Genomic DNA, 16,761 nt, shown 5'->3' on the forward strand with positions numbered 1-16,761 from the left:
GGACCCGACACAGACACGAGCACACTTATTGAAGGATTGAAACATGTGTTGGATTCACGTGCTACACGTGCACCTGCAGTCACGCACACAAGTCTAACACATGTCTAAGTAAGAATATAGACAAATAACCAAAAGACACACGATCAGTTTTAAGAACACTGAGTTTAATAAGAAGTAGAGACAACACAAAATAGCATGTGCATCTACATAATGACAAACAAGGAGATACATGAAAAATTCAAAATAAAAATACAAAGTATAAGGCCCAACATAAAAGTACAAAAAATATAAGGGGTCTGGGAGAGCATTAATAGCAAAATAAAATGAATAAGAAATCAAACATCAACCTTCTCTGAGCCAAAACAACACCCACAGGAAGGGGGGAACTAAGGCAGAAATGGCGCGGTTCAGAATTGGTGCAGGTGCTGGAGGAAAATCCATTTGGGTACCAACAGTTACACTCTCGTTAGTTTGTGTACTAACGGACACTTTAAAATCGGACTGATTGGCAACACTTACATGCCAAACAGGCCTTAGAACAGAAGGAGCTGGAGTGCCAGACTCTGGCCTTACAGGCCTAAAGGCATGAGGTAAGGGGCTGTTTACCTCCAGACGAAGTCTCTGAGAAGGACCAGGATTGGAGTCATCCTTCCTGAAATACGTAAGCCTTCTCTCCTGTAGAAAATTGCAATAATGACACAGACGACTGACACTCAGTCTGGATGAGGCTCCGTCCATGGCAGGTTCAGTAGGATTATAATTTGGGCTGTTCATGCTGACTGAGCTGTCCAGAGGGATGCAATAAGCACTTGGGCAAGTACAATCAGCTGTAAGATTAAAATTAAATACGTAAGTGCAACAAATTGGGAAAGCAAGACAAGAAATTTAAATAATGCGAAAGAGATGCTTACCCATGTTCTGTCTCTTGAGAACTGTAGAATAAACCAGCAATGTATAGTAAAATTAAGCGCCACCCTAATATATATTTTTAAATAAATTAAACAAGAGAAGTGTAAAGATAATGGAAAGTAATTTGCAAGAAAAATTAATTATAATGGGAAAAAATATAATCAGGAGGTACAGATGAGGTACAGTAGGGAGTCAATTGACGAGGTATATGACGTAACATAACATGGTAGAAAAACTTAAACATAATGGGAGAATTTCTTGGAAAAAGTTAGACTATAACGGGTTAAAAGATTTGGTAAGAAATACAAAAAAGTACTGAGGATAAGACAAGGTGTGCATCCCTCCCCTTGAAAACTGTATATAATGAGTGTTCATGTAACTGTCAGACAGTCTGCTCTTGATCATGCTTGGATTAATGACCTAAGCATTCAAGTGCGGCTCACTTGGGTTTTATTGCTGCAATAAATCCTGCTTACTTCATTCAGATCTGCGCAAAGTCCTGAGTCATTCTTTGGTCCTTTTTGACTAGAGATATAGCGTTTATTTAACATTTTTAATTAAAGTACATTAACAAGTAAAATCTCCCACAAGTACTTGATTCATTCGCACTTTTAAGCTTTATGACCCATATACAATTCTTCTGTGCAGTTACAGAAAACTTTGTTTGCATCTGAATTTTAAAAAACCACAAACCAGATATCAAGACATTATCAGAAAAGAAACCCAAAAAACGTTACAGCTTCATCTAAGATGTGAAAACAAAAACAAAACGAGAAACACATTAATATTAAAGAATGTTTTTATCTAGAAGCCGTAACTATGGTGGATATAGAAGTGCAAACCAAACAAAAACATAAAAAAACTAAAATACACCTGAGAGCACAAAGGCAACATCAAAAACATGTATCCTAAAACATGCCAAGAAAACTAAAAACAAAACTGCAAATTTAAAAGCACAATAACAAAAACAAAAACACAGTAGCAACAAAAAGGAGAACCATTCCAAAAACATAAAAAGAAAAACAAAATCATGACAGCAAGAAAACAAAAAGACAATAACAAAAACAAGAATACAACAGCAACACCAAAAAGCATAACCACCAAATAATAATAATAATTAAAAAAAACAATAACTAAAAACACAACAAAATACAGGGCAACAAAACTTAAATAGAAGCATTTCACAAAAAAGGTTATCTGTCAAAAACAGCATTAAAGTTGGGCTCAATTATTTATTATTATAAAATGACTGCAGTATTTAATGATAAGCTTTTTTTTTTTTAATCAAAGCTTTGAACCAACCTTTGAACAAAACACTGTAGTGTTTCCTTTTAACATTTTTCCATCACCAGGGTGCAAAAACGGAAAACGCCACTGGACCAAATTCTAAACAAACCAAAGATATGTAGTATGGTATGATATGGATTGTAGTTAAAAAAAATTATTCTGTTATCTCCTTAAGTTTAATATATGCAAAGAAACCAAATCATCATAATCAAAAGTTTACATAAAGGATGTATTGTACAATAAATTGGACATAAAACACAGAGAAGTGATAGACAAGTTCTAGACAGTGAACACATACAAAAACAAATTGCTAGCATTAAGACTAGCTATATTTCGCTTCTAAAAAGCTAGATTTCTTCACTTGGTATCTAACACAGTGAACGTGATCTATCGTCCATCCAGATGCTCACAAAAAGTATTCAGGCCCACACAACCAGACTGTGTAACAGTTTCATCCCACACGCCATCAGACATACTGGACTGGACACACACACACACACACACTACACTGGTCTCTTTGCAATGATCTTTTCTGAACAAACTACAAAAAAACACTTTAAATACTGTATTTTATTAATACGCATTATAGCCCCCAAGCAGCAGGTCATGTTTAGACTCATTACATTTATTATTATTAAATCATTACAATATCTTGTACTGCACTTCTCTAACTATGTAACTCTAACCATTGTCTTGCATATTACCTTGTGTACTGTCTTGCACTGTTTAAACAAGCTTGGACTTTATATACAGTTTTCTTTCAGTATAATTTTTAGTTCTGGGATGTTTTATGTAGCACCATGGTCCCGGAGTAATATTGTTTAATTTTCCTCTGTACTGTACTTACTCTATATTGTTAAAATAACAATAAAACCCTTCGAGCGGCGCAGTGGTAAAGTGCTCACCCTATCATCCGGAGATCGGAGTTTGATTCCTGGGTGATGCTGTAACATCTCGCAGCTGGAGTTCTAGAGAGAGCTGATTGGCCGAGCTCTCTCAGAGGGGAGGGATGAGAGACACTTAGTGCTCCCATATTAATCACGGCTCTACAGCCAATCAGGGGCGTCTGTGAGCTCACACAAGCGTAAGGAGTGGATATCACTGTCCTCCGAGTGTGTTACGCCGTCCCTAATGGTGTGTGAGCGAGCAGTTCGAAAAGATGCGCTCGGCTGGCATAAAAAAAAAATAGCATAGTTTTGTTTTTCTTAGCATTAAAAACTATCTTGAAAAAATACAATGAGGCTTACACTTGAGGCAGTTTGGAGCTCATCAACAGCCTGACTCAGAGACGAGACAACTGAGCAGACTGCTGTTTCAACTGCAATCAATGTTCAAAAACAACACAGGGGCCAGAATTGAACCTTGGGGGACTCCGTTACTGATTTTTATGACCATCTGTGTAGGGACACTGGGTTAAACAAGATAATTCCTGAACCACTTTACAGGTTTCTCTTCCATACAGATATCACTAAGTCTGACCAACAGGAGCTTATGGTCGACTGAATCTAATGCCTTGGGCAGATCAGCAGGCACAATTCTGCATTCTGTCAAGGCGTTTATATTGTTTAGGTCAGTCATGCCCAAAGTTAACAAGGCTTCAGGCCATTTTGAAACGTTAGAAATTATGTGCAACCCAGCTGTGGGAGGAAACTCACAAGGCTGACATAAATGAAGAATATCATGTTGTTTAAATTCCAAGGCTTAGTTTTATTACCTGTTTTTGTTTAGTTTTTTTTTAAATGTAACTACTAAATCAGAAACAGTTAATGGGATTTTTAAACCTGATGGCAGTGAGCAGTGGATTAGTGGTTAACACAGTCGTCTTGCACCTCCAGGGTCTGGGTTTGATTTCTGCCTCAGGGTCTGTGTGCATGTTCTACCCGTGCTTGATGGGTTTCCTCTGGAAACTCAGTTTCCTCCCACATTCCAAAGACATGCAGATGAAATTGTGATAGATTGGCACCCTGTCCAGGGTGTTCCGCACCTTTTGCCCTAAATCTCCTGGGATAGGCTCCAGGACCCCCGCGTCCCTGTATACAGGATAAAGTGGTATAGTCTATGAGTTTATAAGTTATAAATGACCCACCTGCAGTACCTTTGCAACCCACTAGGGGACTGTGGCCCACACTTGGTGTTGGATTTGGGTATTGGTAGTTTGTATTGGATTTTTTTTGTCCTACTTGCTTTTGGATGTTAAGGTTGTAAAACCTTTAGACACAACTTTACACACACACACACACACACTTGCTTACCTATGTCCCAGGTAACCGGGTCGTTACTGCTGAGCTCTTTGATTCCAATGACGTACCAGACACACGCGAGCCAGTGTGCGAGCAGAGCAAAGACGGACATGAGCAGTGTGAGCACCACGGCGCTGTACTGAGAGTAACGGTCCACCTTCTGCAGCAGACGCAGCAAACGCAGCAGACGCACCGTCTTCAGCAGGTGCACTAAGGAGGTCTGCAAAAAAACAACGACTAAGATGATAATCTCAGAGCTGCATGTGCACATACACCAATATAACCTCATGCACATTAACTGCATAATGTTTGCATAATGATTGCATAAAAGGAATGATCTAACCCAGCCCTTTAGCTCATAACCTTAAGTCTTTTCCCCATACATGTTGGACTGCATACATTTGTATGGATTTGCAATATTGAGAACACGTTGCAGATTCATATTTGAAAAACAAACCTTCCTACTCTTTTTCCATTTTTTTTTCAAAAAAATACAAGTGAAAAGCAAGCAACAAATCGAGTGCCAGCGGCAGAGAAAACAACAAGGTCAAAAAGGACAATACTTCCCACTCAAAAACATTGTTTTATAACTACAATGTTTTAAATAATGAGACATTAAGCACAGTTTTTTTCCCATGCTGGGACTAATTAGTATCAGCGTAAAGGAAGTGCTTTTACATTATACTATTTAGCCTCTCCTCCATACACAGAAGAAAGACCTGAACATCTACAGCACTGTGCAAAAGTCTCATGCATATGCAAATAAATGCTGTAGAGCAAGGAGGTCTACAAAAACAAAAAAAGGGGGGGAGAAAAGTAGGGAAAAGCAGAGTAAACAGTAATTATTGAAACAAAGTTAGTATTTGGTGTGACAACACTTTAAGGATGCTTTAGTGTCAGATACAATTTGCACAATTTTATAAACGCATTACTTAAGCTTTACTGAGCATGCTGCAGAACCACCCACGGTTCTTCTGAGGACTTTGTTGCAACTGTGTCTTTTTTACATGCAAAATCCAGCAGCTTTCTTTTTTTTGGTCTCTTTTACGTTCTGTATAATGTATGGCGGCACGGTGGCTTAGTGATTAGCAGTGTCGCCTTGCACCTGCAGGTCATGAGTTCAATTCCAGCATTGTGTGCATGTTCGGAGTTTGATGGCACTCCCCGTGAGGTGGGTTTCCTCTGGGTACTCTGGTTTTCTCCCACAGTCCAAAGACATGCAGATTAGGCTAACTGTCGTTTCCAACATGCCGATAAAACTAAGTCCTACCAGTGTTATTTTGTATGCAATAGTCCACAAATTAAAAAGACCAGTACATTACAATACTGGTCTTAATATAGAATAATCAGATATGGTGGCAACACATAAATACAAGTTCCTCTAAACAGTAAAAATTTGTGCTAAATTTTTTGCTTTATTTCTAAACCACTTTAATTAAATAATTCATAAAAGCGTTTAAAAAAATTAACATCTGTAGTGTAAATGTTTAAATTCTGCCCCTAGACATGTATTAAAAGTAACTTTGGACTAAACAGATGTTTCTGACTACAGGCAAAAGAGTTAAAAAGCTTGTTCAGGATAAATCGCACACACACACAACCGATCTAGTGGACAAAATGACAAAAAAAAATCAGCAAAAGTATTTATTTAAACATGCAAAGCAGTCATGCATATTTGAATATTTTATGGATATAGTGTGATGTAGAATATATATTGTACTTTTTGTTCAATTTTAATTTTATTCACACTCGCCATTTAATGGTTTGGGTATGTAATGAAATGTTGAGTGTAACAATGCGCAACTCACCACTGAGATGTTGAAAGCGTAGAGCAGGTCGAAGGGCAGGGCGGCGATGAGGTCCAGGATGAACCAAGTGGCAGAATAATGAAGGCAGATGGAGCGTGCATCGTACACCACCTGACCGGCCGGTCCCACATAAGTAGTGCGGAAATTCAAGATGATATCTGCCGCAAACGAAGCATTACACGGTTAAAACACATGTAATGTAAACAGCAGTTAAAGAAAAAAGGTTCAATTAATACCTTTACCGCCAGCTCCACTTTATCCTGTTTATAAAAATTGTGTTTTTAAGGCTAGTACTGCATTTGTAGTGCATGTTTTATTACAACAAACCATAATCTTTGGACATATTTAAAAAAATGTATTCATGGAATGTAATATTTGCTCTTAGGCATCTATTCTTGATCTGTTTTATAAACTATCGCTACTAACACTACTATATTTATTGTTCCCCTTGTACTCCTTAGGCAGATCCCCTTGTACTCAGGGTGTGGCTCGAAGTGCCTCTTTGGGAGTGTCTGGTAGCAGATCATTTGGTTACTGTGGGCTGTGGGGCGGGGCCTTCTTGGATTGGACTTGTTTGTAAGGTGCATCCCATGGGTTCTTGGGATTTGAGGAGTTTAAAGGCCGGGTCAGCAGCCTTGGACTGTTTTCCTGCTCTGCTGTGGTGAGCTGTGGTGCACTGGATGTTCTAGTGGCTTTCTGTCATGGGCAGCATTGACTTGTTTCATTAAGTTGTGCTGTATTGGCTTTTCTCTAGGATTGGACTGGACAGGCTGACCTTTGGTCGCATGGGCATGGGTGAGCCTTGGGTGCCCATGATCCTGTCACCCTGTTTACTGGCGTAAAATTAACCTGGTGGTGGAGTTATACAGTAGTTATGGTTAGTTGGTGGAAGGCCTGTGTTCGGCCTGAGGGCAAGGCATCCTTAGTGCCGGTTCCAAGCTCAGACAAAGTGTGACAGTTAAGTCAGGGACCGGCCATGAGGTGAGATGGTCCACTGGGGCAACACCTTAATGGGAACACCCAGAAAAAAAAAAAAAAAAATAAAAATAAATATATATATAGTTTAATAGCAAAATGAGATAACTCTTTTTTCTTTAGGTTTAAGAAACTTTTTTTTTTTTCGAATAAAGCAAGAAATTTTTTAACTTTCGAGTTGCAATGTTTGTAAAAAAAACACAACATCCAGCAACATGTGCACAACAAACAAATCACTAGTGTCCTATTTCATAGAACACCGCGCAGATGTTACACAATGAATGTCTGTAATTTATTTCTGGATATGTGGCAGCCACTGCGTTGCTATATATTCATGGCACTACTGTATGTTTCATTAATTAGAAAAGATACAATATGAAATGGCTTCTAATCTGTCTGTTACTTGTTGTTTGTTGCTTAAATGTGGCAGTTTAGAGCTTCTACAATATACAGTAAGCTGTTTTCAATTTGGACATTTTTCTGTAGACAACCTACTGTGTCAGAGAGTAATAATTTGCAAATAAGAGTAAAAGTCTGAAAAAAGCATTTATATTGTTTTACTGTAAAAATGTTCATATATAGGTACAATAGATAGAAGATAGAAGTAATGTCTGTGCTTTTTTTTTAGGATATATTTTCCTGAGACCTGAAATGTTCAAAAACATTTTTTAAGCCTCCCCACCACGTTTTCACAAACTGTGGTCAGAAATATGGTGGGAAATAGTCGTGTATGTTACAAAGACTGAACAAGTGCTGAAATTTGTATCCATGGTAATCTTATATCCTAAAGCTGTGAAGAGAGATTATGTGTTTGCAGTAGTCATTTAATAAAAGTAGCAAATTTTTATTAATAATGAGCTAATTAGTATAAGCTATTAATACCATAACATGCTTTTTCAGGATTTCAGGCGTATAATCATCTGCCCTCACCACTGGAGATTATTAACCAAACAAAGATTAGTGATCTCAGTACAAGTATACACTTTTTGGGCTTATCAGGCCTGGAAGGTTCAGCCAGGATGAGAGAGAACAATTAGATCACATAAAATCTTCTGAGACAGAAATCCCAGTAGTCTTTGTCCTCAATATTTTAAGCATATGTAGTCTTTCTTTGAGCAGGGCTTAATAAGGGATTTGTGTGTGTGTGTGTGTGCGTGCGGGTAAAAGTAGGTGCAATTATCACCTTTTCTTCACCTTATTTACACATTTATGCAAACCGCAGCTCCGATATCACACTTTTAATAAGTGGAACTCGACTCGAGGAATTCTCAAAGTGTCTCGAAGTGTGTGGATAAAACTGGAGGAGAAGTTTGGGTGGACACTAATTGCTACATTGGGCTGGTTAAGACATTTCCATGGAGTGTTGCCATGGTAATACATGTCAGGTGACCCCAGCCTTCCAAACACAAGCAAACTCCACTCACCGAGGATGAAGAGCATTTCTACTGCTATGTCGCTCACGATGGTGCTCCGGTAGGAGGAGTCACACTCCGGGTCTGATTGGTTGCTGTCGTCGGGGGCGGAGAAGCACACGTTGTAAGGGACAGTGACGGCCACGTAGAACGTCGCCAGGAGGATTAACCAGTCCCACAGCGCTTTGCAGACGCTGTAATGGAGCAGGATGAAGCGTGACTTCTGGACTGACGCAACCTTGTACTCAGGAAGAGTGGGCTTCGGGAAAACATTCTGTTTACACACAAGGACATGTTTTATGTTTTTTTTTTTCTCTACATCATACTGACCCCTGCAACACAAGCACAGGTTTATGCCATCGTTATATGGCTTAAACTTTATAGTGGCCCCAAAAAACAGTCAATGTCAATAAGATGTGAATAGGCGCACCATTGTTGATGCCATGTTTTACATGTTGAAATGTGATTTAAATTTTTTTGGGCCCTTCTGTATTTTCTTGACCATTGACAGGTTAGACTGAATTATCAGACACTACATCATCGCAAGGTAGTTTTGCATCATGTCTAATCAAATCAGCGCTGTAAATACAGAGTGACACATATGAGGTACGATTCAATGTTAAATATATTTTGTACACGGATGTATTTTCTGTCTTTTCATTCTTTAACATTCTTAAACTCTGTTATGCCTATAAATAAGGCGAGATTCTGTATCATGTATGGTTCTGTATCATGTCTGTCCAACCGTGACACATCTGCTCGGCTGTCTAGCCACCATTCTATTTCATGCTCTGATTGGTCGATGCCATCTCCACTACACTACATGCCATCTCCACCACACTACATCTTGCCCTCACACACTTGGACAAGAAAGACACATATGTTCGAATGCTGTACATAGATTTCAGCTCAGCATTCAACACTATCATCCCCCAACAACTGATTGGGAAGCTGAACCTGTTGGGCCTGAACACCTCCCTCTGCAACTGGATCCTGGACTTTCTGACCGGTAGGCCTCAGTCAGTACAGATCGGAAACTGCACCTCCAGCACCACCACACTGAGCACTGGGGCCCCACAAGGCTGCGTGCTCAGTCCCCTGCTGTTCACACTGCTGACTCACGACTGTGTAGCAACACACAGTTCGAACCACATCATTAAGTTCGCTGATGACACGACCGTGGTGGGTCTCATTAGCAAGAACGACGAGTCAGTGTACAGAGAGGAAGTGCAGAGGCTAACGGACTGGTGTAAAGACAACAACCTGTCTCTAAATGTTGACAAGACAAAGGAGATGGTTGTTGACTTTAGGAGGACACGAGGCGACCATTCTCCGCTGAGCATCAACGGCTCCTCTGTGGGAATCGTCGAAAACATCAAATTCCTGGGTGTCCACCTAGAGAAGGACCTCAGCTGGTCCCTCAACACCAGCTCCCTACACAAGAAAGCCCAACAGCGTCTCTTCTTTCTGAGAAGACTGAGAAAGGCCCAGCTTCCACCACCAATCCTGACCACCTTCTATAGAGGAACTATCGAGAGCATTCTGAGCGGCTGCATCACTGTCTGGTTTGGGAATTGTGCCATATCGGATCGCAAAACCCTACAGCGGATAGTAAGGACAGCGGAGAAGATCATCAGGGTCTCTGTCCCCTCTATTGAAGACATCTACACTACACGCTGCATCCGCAAAGCCACCAGCATTGTGGCTGATCGGACACACCCCTCTCACACACACTTCACACTCCTGCCATCTGGAAAAAGGTACCGAAGCATTCGGGCACACACATCCAGACTGTGCAACAGCTTTTTTCCACAAGCCATCCGTCTCCTCAACAAAAAGGGACTGGACTGATAAACACACACACACACACACACAGACACACTAACACAAACATTATCACACAGCTTAACTCAACTACCTCAAAATATTGGGACTGGATTGACTAATCAACACAAGTGCAGACACACTGACCTACACCACCAAATTATCGTACACACCAACCTGTAAATGCTTCACTGTTTATCTTTTTGCACAATGATCATTACTGGACTAATTTTTGCACTAATTCCTCTATTCTTGCTGCTGTTTTTAAAGAATGTTTACGTTTACCCACTACCTCAACACCATATTTTATGTTCTGTAACTGTTACGTTTACGTTTACCCACTACCTCAACACCATATTTTATGTTCTGTAACTGTTAAGTTTACGTTTACCCACTACCTCAACACCATATTTTATGTTCTGTAACTGTTACATTTACGTTTACCCACTACCTCAACACCATATTTTATGTTCTGTAACTGTTACATTTACGTTTACCCACTACCTCAACACCATATTTTATGTTCTGTAACTGTTACATTTACGTTTACCCACTACCTCAACACCATATTTTTATGTTCTGTTATGTCGTGGTTGCGCACTGTCACTTTGTTGTTGCTCATGTTTGCACATTTGCACGTGCACTTTATGTTGTCTGTTAAAATAGTTATACTTAGTTAGTTAGTTTTTTTTTATTTATGTTGTAATTTATGTTAGATCTCTCTGTCCTGTCTATGCTAGCCAGTTAACTAGGCCTCTTAGTTAGCTAGTTTAGTGTCCCTGTTAATTTATGTTGTAAATTTATGTTGCATGTAGCACCTTGGTCCTGGAGGAACGTTGTTTCGTTTCACTGTGTACTAACTGTATATGGTTGTAATGACAATAAAGCCTACTTGAACTTGGTTACGCATGAAATAAAAATGATTTAGTCAGTGAACAAAATTTTTAAGGTTTTGAATAAAGCGAGGAAAATATAGTACTGTACTGGTGCCAAAGTGGGTTTAAAAATTCCACTGTGATGGAATAACAGCAAAGAGGCTATCTGGTTATGAAAATACGCAGATATTTGGAGCACAAAAACGATAATGGCTTTAAACCTTCTAATACAAAAATGCATATTTTATAGTACTGTGCAAAAGTCTTGAGATACCTCTCATTTATTGTATTTTAATGTGTTCTTGAAGAATAGTTCTCCAGACTTCCTGAAGGACCTTTTCGGCTCACAATTTTGCTTTTCATCTTCAGTCCTGTCCTAGTGCCTGACCAGTTTCAGAGGAATTGTTTTGTTTGTTAAGCCACACAGTGACCAGTGAATCATTCAATCATTTGAAAAAATATCTACAGTAAGGCATGAACCAGTGAGAAACAGGTGCAAATGATGACAGATGATCTGGCCAGTGATGCTGAATGCTGAGTGGTTGGAACTGACAATCGGGGAAATGAGGTTGCTGCTCTTTTAAATGGTTGCTGCAATTTTTAAAAAAAGTTATCTTTAGGCACTTTGCAGCCTGTCACAGTAAAACATTTGTTCTAATTTCTTTAACTTAATCTGCATCTATAAATTCAATTTAATATGAAAAAATGAGGGGTGGGTCAACACTTTTGCACAGTACTGTGCAAAAATCATTTGTACTGTATCAAAAATCATTATCTACTTAATATAAGCAACCAAAAACTGTTGGTAGAGGTGTGGCAAGTGGATGACAGCTTATTGATCATGTCTCTTATCTTCTTCTTTGTTTTTCGGCTGTTCCCTTTCAGGGAACACACATCTCCTTTTAGTTCTTCCTCTAGACCTCCTGCCTGGCACTTCCAAGCTCAGCATCCTTCTACTGATATATTCACAATCTCTCCTCTAAACATGTCCAAACCACCTCAATCTGGATCTCCTTAACATCTAACATGGGTTGTCTCTCTCCCTCCTTTGGACTCATTATTGATCCTATCGATATCTGTCAATTCCAAAGAGGATCTCAACATCTTCATCTCGTCTAAGCCGTAGAGCATCACTGGTCTCATAACTATCTTGTACACCTGACACTTTTTGTCCACCTGTTCCAACCTGCTTGTCCATACCTCTTTACCTTCTTTCCACACTCTCCCTTGCTCTGGACAGTTGACCCTAAGTACCTAAAATCCTACCTAAAGTCCATCCTATAAATCAACCCCCTGTAGCCTCAACGATCACTTGGGTCCTTCTATTATGGACTCTTTAAAAACATTTTTATTCAAAAGTTAGATATAAACCTCTGTTATAGGATTTATTTAGTTAAGTTGGGCATAAAATATAAAAAGCTTTTTGCCTTTCTGCCACATATATATATATATACTCAGCAAAAAAAGAAACGTCCTCTGACTTTCAACTGTTTTTACTTTCAGTAAACTTAATGTGTAAATATTTGTATGAACACTAAAAGAGTCAACACCATAAGACATAAACTAAAAATGTTTCACAATGTGTTCCTGAATGAAGGGAGGCTCAAAAGTACCAGTCAGTATCTGGTGTGGCCACCAGCTGCTTGAAGTACTACAGTGCATCTCCTCCTCATGGACTGCCTATTGCGGACAGTCTGAGCACTGATGGAGGGATTGTGTGTTCCTGGTGGGACTCGGGCAGTTGTTGTGGCCATCCTGTACCTGTCACGCAGGTGTGATATTCGGATGTACCGATCCTGTGCAGGTGTTGTTACACGTGGTCTTCCACTGCGAGGATGATCAGCTGTCCTTCCTGTCTCCCTGTAGCACCGTCTTAGACGTCTCACGGTGCGGACATGGCGATTTATCGCCCTAGCCACATCAGCAGTCCTCATGTCTCCCTGCAGCATACCTAATGCATGTCCACGCAGATGAGCAGGGACCCTGGGCATCTTTCTTTGGGTGTTTTTCACAGTCGTTAGACAAGTCTCTTTAGTGTCCTGCGTTTTTAGAACTGTGACCGTAAATGCCTACTTTCTGTAAGCTGTTAAGGTCTTAACGACCATTCCACAGGTGCATGATAATTAATTGATTATGGTTAATTGAACATGCATGGAAAACATTGTTTAAACCCTTTACAATAAAGATCTGGAAAGTTATTTGGATTTTTACAACATTATTGTTGAAATACACAGTCCTGAAAAAGGGGCGTTTCTTTTTTTGCTGAGTATATATATAAACCATCCCCCTAATTATGCAAACAAAGGAACTTGAACAGAGTATAAAAGTTGTAGAAAAACAGAATGAATCATCTTAGCTCTCCAGTACGCACTTCATGCCAATTAAAAATGTGACGTGACCCATGAGACATGTGACACAGATCTCTGCTTCCATCCAGCAGAGCGTGAACAGTTAGAAAGTAAGGTTAACTAAAAGACAGAACAATCTAATAATAAGCACGTCGTCATGGTAACTCACGTTCGGCAGTTTTCCTTTGTTCCTATTGGTGAACTGACTGGTCAGGTGGTACAGGACGCTCCGCCCCCGCTCGCGCGCACGACTGAGATGAGAACGGCTGGACTTCCTGTTCTGAGTGCCATCTTCTGAAAGAGCAGCAACAAAAAATAAACCAGTACAATTAGCTAGACATAAACTTGCCTTAAAAATAAAACGTTTGATTTTATTGCTTGGTGTATTCAGGGCAATACCATGCATCTTGGAGGCGTGGTGTGTCTTGCCGTACGAGTCAGTTATGTCTTTGAAGGAAAAAAGGAACAGCACCACCTCTCCTTTCTCATTCTTTATAGGCACGATATCCAGCATGCACCAGAACGACGTTCCTGAGGTCCAACACAAAGATCAATGTTGTAAGATCTGATACCAAACTTATGTACAGGATCGTTCAACTCAAACCAGGATAGATGAAGTTTCTCATGAATAAAGGCGTAAACCTGATTGACATTTACTAAAGAATTCAAGCATGGTACGGCTATGAGACTCTCAGATGCAGTGAAACATTTAAAGAGGGGAAACGTTTTTAATGAGGGCTGTTTATCCGTAATTGGCGAGTCGGGCGGAGTTTGCTTAGAGCATGCTGATTTCTGATCTATTCACTGGTCATTTAAGGAGTTCCTGGGAGGTCAGTGTTTCAGAGCTGACTGATCATGGCTTTAGCATACTGGGGAAATTTTCTTCCTGACTATTGAAACACTGGGATAAGTGCATTAGTGTAACAGGGGATGATATAGAGAATAATAGGGAGTTTTTACTCTCATAAGTGTGTTCTGTTATTCTGCACAATCAAAAGTCCTGGTTTGACTTGAACGCCCTTTATGTACAGTATGTTGGATTAAGCAACCAACACAAGAAAAAAAAAAATCATAATGAACATCCTAATACACAACACAGGAATTTTAAATCATTTATATTTTATATTCTACAAAAGCACTATTAATCTCAATACAAAGCAATCATGAGTTAAAGGTTACTATCATTTAAAGGGAATGTTCCAGAAATGTCCTGTACCATTCTTCCTGTAGTAGCGCACTTCAGCCTGGTATTCTCTCTGGCCTTCCAGAGTTTTCTGCACTTGCTGAGTCACTCTCTCGCTCGTTTCTTCTCCATGGAGAAAGCGACACGTGCACGTCTTCTTCATGACCTCGGTGCGTGCGAAGCCGGTTAGTTCACAGAAGCCATCGGAACAGTACACGATGGGATACCCACGACAGCCCTGCGCGTTTCCCAGCAGGAAGTTGCTGTCTAAATAGGAAAAAAAAAAAAAAAAAAAATATATATATATATATATATATATATATATATATATATATATGAAGGGGAAAAAATTACATCAGAAATCAAATGATACGATCACTGGAACTGCCTTCAGAGGGGGGGGTAAAAAGTAGTTTGATTAGTTTATCATTTGAGCAGTGACTTGTGTACCAGTAGGAATATATCACAAATAGTGCAATTAATCTTTAGAATTTTCAGATTTCTGTCACTGCACTGAAAAATGTATAAAAATTATTCAGAATATCAGCTAACTTCCTGGATCCATGGTTGAATCACAAATAAGGTTAAATGGAAAGCTAGTGTGCTATGTAGGGCGTAGAATCCCTTGTTCTATACACCAAGTAGTGCCCTTGATCAGGGGTTAAAAGGGGATTTCGGATTCAGCCTTGTGTAAGACGCTAGCTAGCTTTGTCGCTTGTTTTAGCCATGAACAGGACAACATGGACGGTTCAGAGGCCATTTGGAAAGACTTAGCGATTATTAAAGTGACAAAGTGTTGTTTAAGATGAGATAACATTTTCAGATGTGTTTTCCTGCAGAAAGTGTTTCCCGTAACTGGGTTTAAATGTGTGTTTTAGCAGGCAGTTGCTTTCTTCTAGTGATGGGTCGTTGAACGAGAACGAAATGAACGAGATTCCAAGAACTGAGTCACTAAAATGATTCAAACTTCCCATCACTACTCTCTTCTATTTCTAATAGTAATGGAAGTTTGAATCCTTTTATGACTCAGTTCTTTGAATCTCGTTCATCAAAATGAACGAATCTTTTTTTTTTTTTTTAAGTCATTTCGTTCCTTTGATCAGAAATAAAAATAAAATGTTGCATTTTCAATAAAAAGACTCCTAATACGTCTACAGTACATACATAAATTTTGGCTATAGTTCCAGTAATAAAAATATTACAACGCAGCTTATAATAAACAGAATGAGTAGCTCACCTCTCATATCTTTCATTCTAAGTCGTTTGCTCTTTTGAATCTATTGCACTGCATAGTCTATGGGAGTCACGTGACAAAAGAACGAACGACTCGGAGTAAAAGAGTCTCGTTAAAGATTCGTTCAAAAAGAACGAATCGTTCATAAACGACCCATAGCTAATTTCTAGTACCGTAGACTGTACAGACCTGCTTTCACCCATGCTGGGTACTGATAGTTAATTAACAATTGTAACTAACGATTGTTAGAACACCTGAGACACGGGATGTTACATATAGGTAAACATCCCAGTGCTGTTATGCTCCATATCAGCACTTATGGAATAACTCTCATCAGATCAGATTACTCAGACGAAACTAACTCATGGTGTTTTAGAAATATGAGAGAATGCTTTAAACATTAACAGTAGCAGACACTAATTGAGGCATATCATATAATACATAAAAAATAAGGAAATTAGTAGTACACATACTGTAATAATCTCTTATTTGCACCTTGTGCTGTTTACAAACGAAGGTGGCAGAAATCGGCAGGTGGTCATAATGTTATGGCTGATCAGTGTATATGGTGTAATGTCATGGATTGGTATTTAGAGAAACCAAAAGTGGTTCTTCAGTGGTTCTTTATGGCTCCATTATTTTTAATGTATGTAAAGTGCAGTATTT

The 16,761-nt window shown here is 39.3% G+C and overlaps 1 protein-coding gene across 1 annotated transcript in view; it reads right to left on the reverse strand.

Moving 5' to 3' along the window:
• kcnh4a (potassium voltage-gated channel, subfamily H (eag-related), member 4a) overlaps nt 1-16,761 on the reverse strand; it is a 49,567-nt gene that overhangs the window by 15,582 nt on the left and 17,224 nt on the right. Inside the window, exons 2-7 of the mRNA XM_053515220.1 lie at nt 14,895-15,128; nt 14,078-14,209; nt 13,848-13,972; nt 8,644-8,905; nt 6,245-6,402; nt 4,449-4,656 (exon numbers count right to left, since the gene is read on the reverse strand). Of these exons, the coding sequence (XP_053371195.1) occupies nt 4,449-4,656; nt 6,245-6,402; nt 8,644-8,905; nt 13,848-13,972; nt 14,078-14,209; nt 14,895-15,128 (1,119 nt within the window). The remainder of the gene's footprint in view (nt 1-4,448; nt 4,657-6,244; nt 6,403-8,643; nt 8,906-13,847; nt 13,973-14,077; nt 14,210-14,894; nt 15,129-16,761) is intronic.

The sequence above is a fragment of the Clarias gariepinus genome, chromosome 16, assembly GCF_024256425.1.
Source record: "Clarias gariepinus isolate MV-2021 ecotype Netherlands chromosome 16, CGAR_prim_01v2, whole genome shotgun sequence".
NCBI classification, from domain to species: Eukaryota; Metazoa; Chordata; class Actinopteri; order Siluriformes; family Clariidae; genus Clarias; species Clarias gariepinus.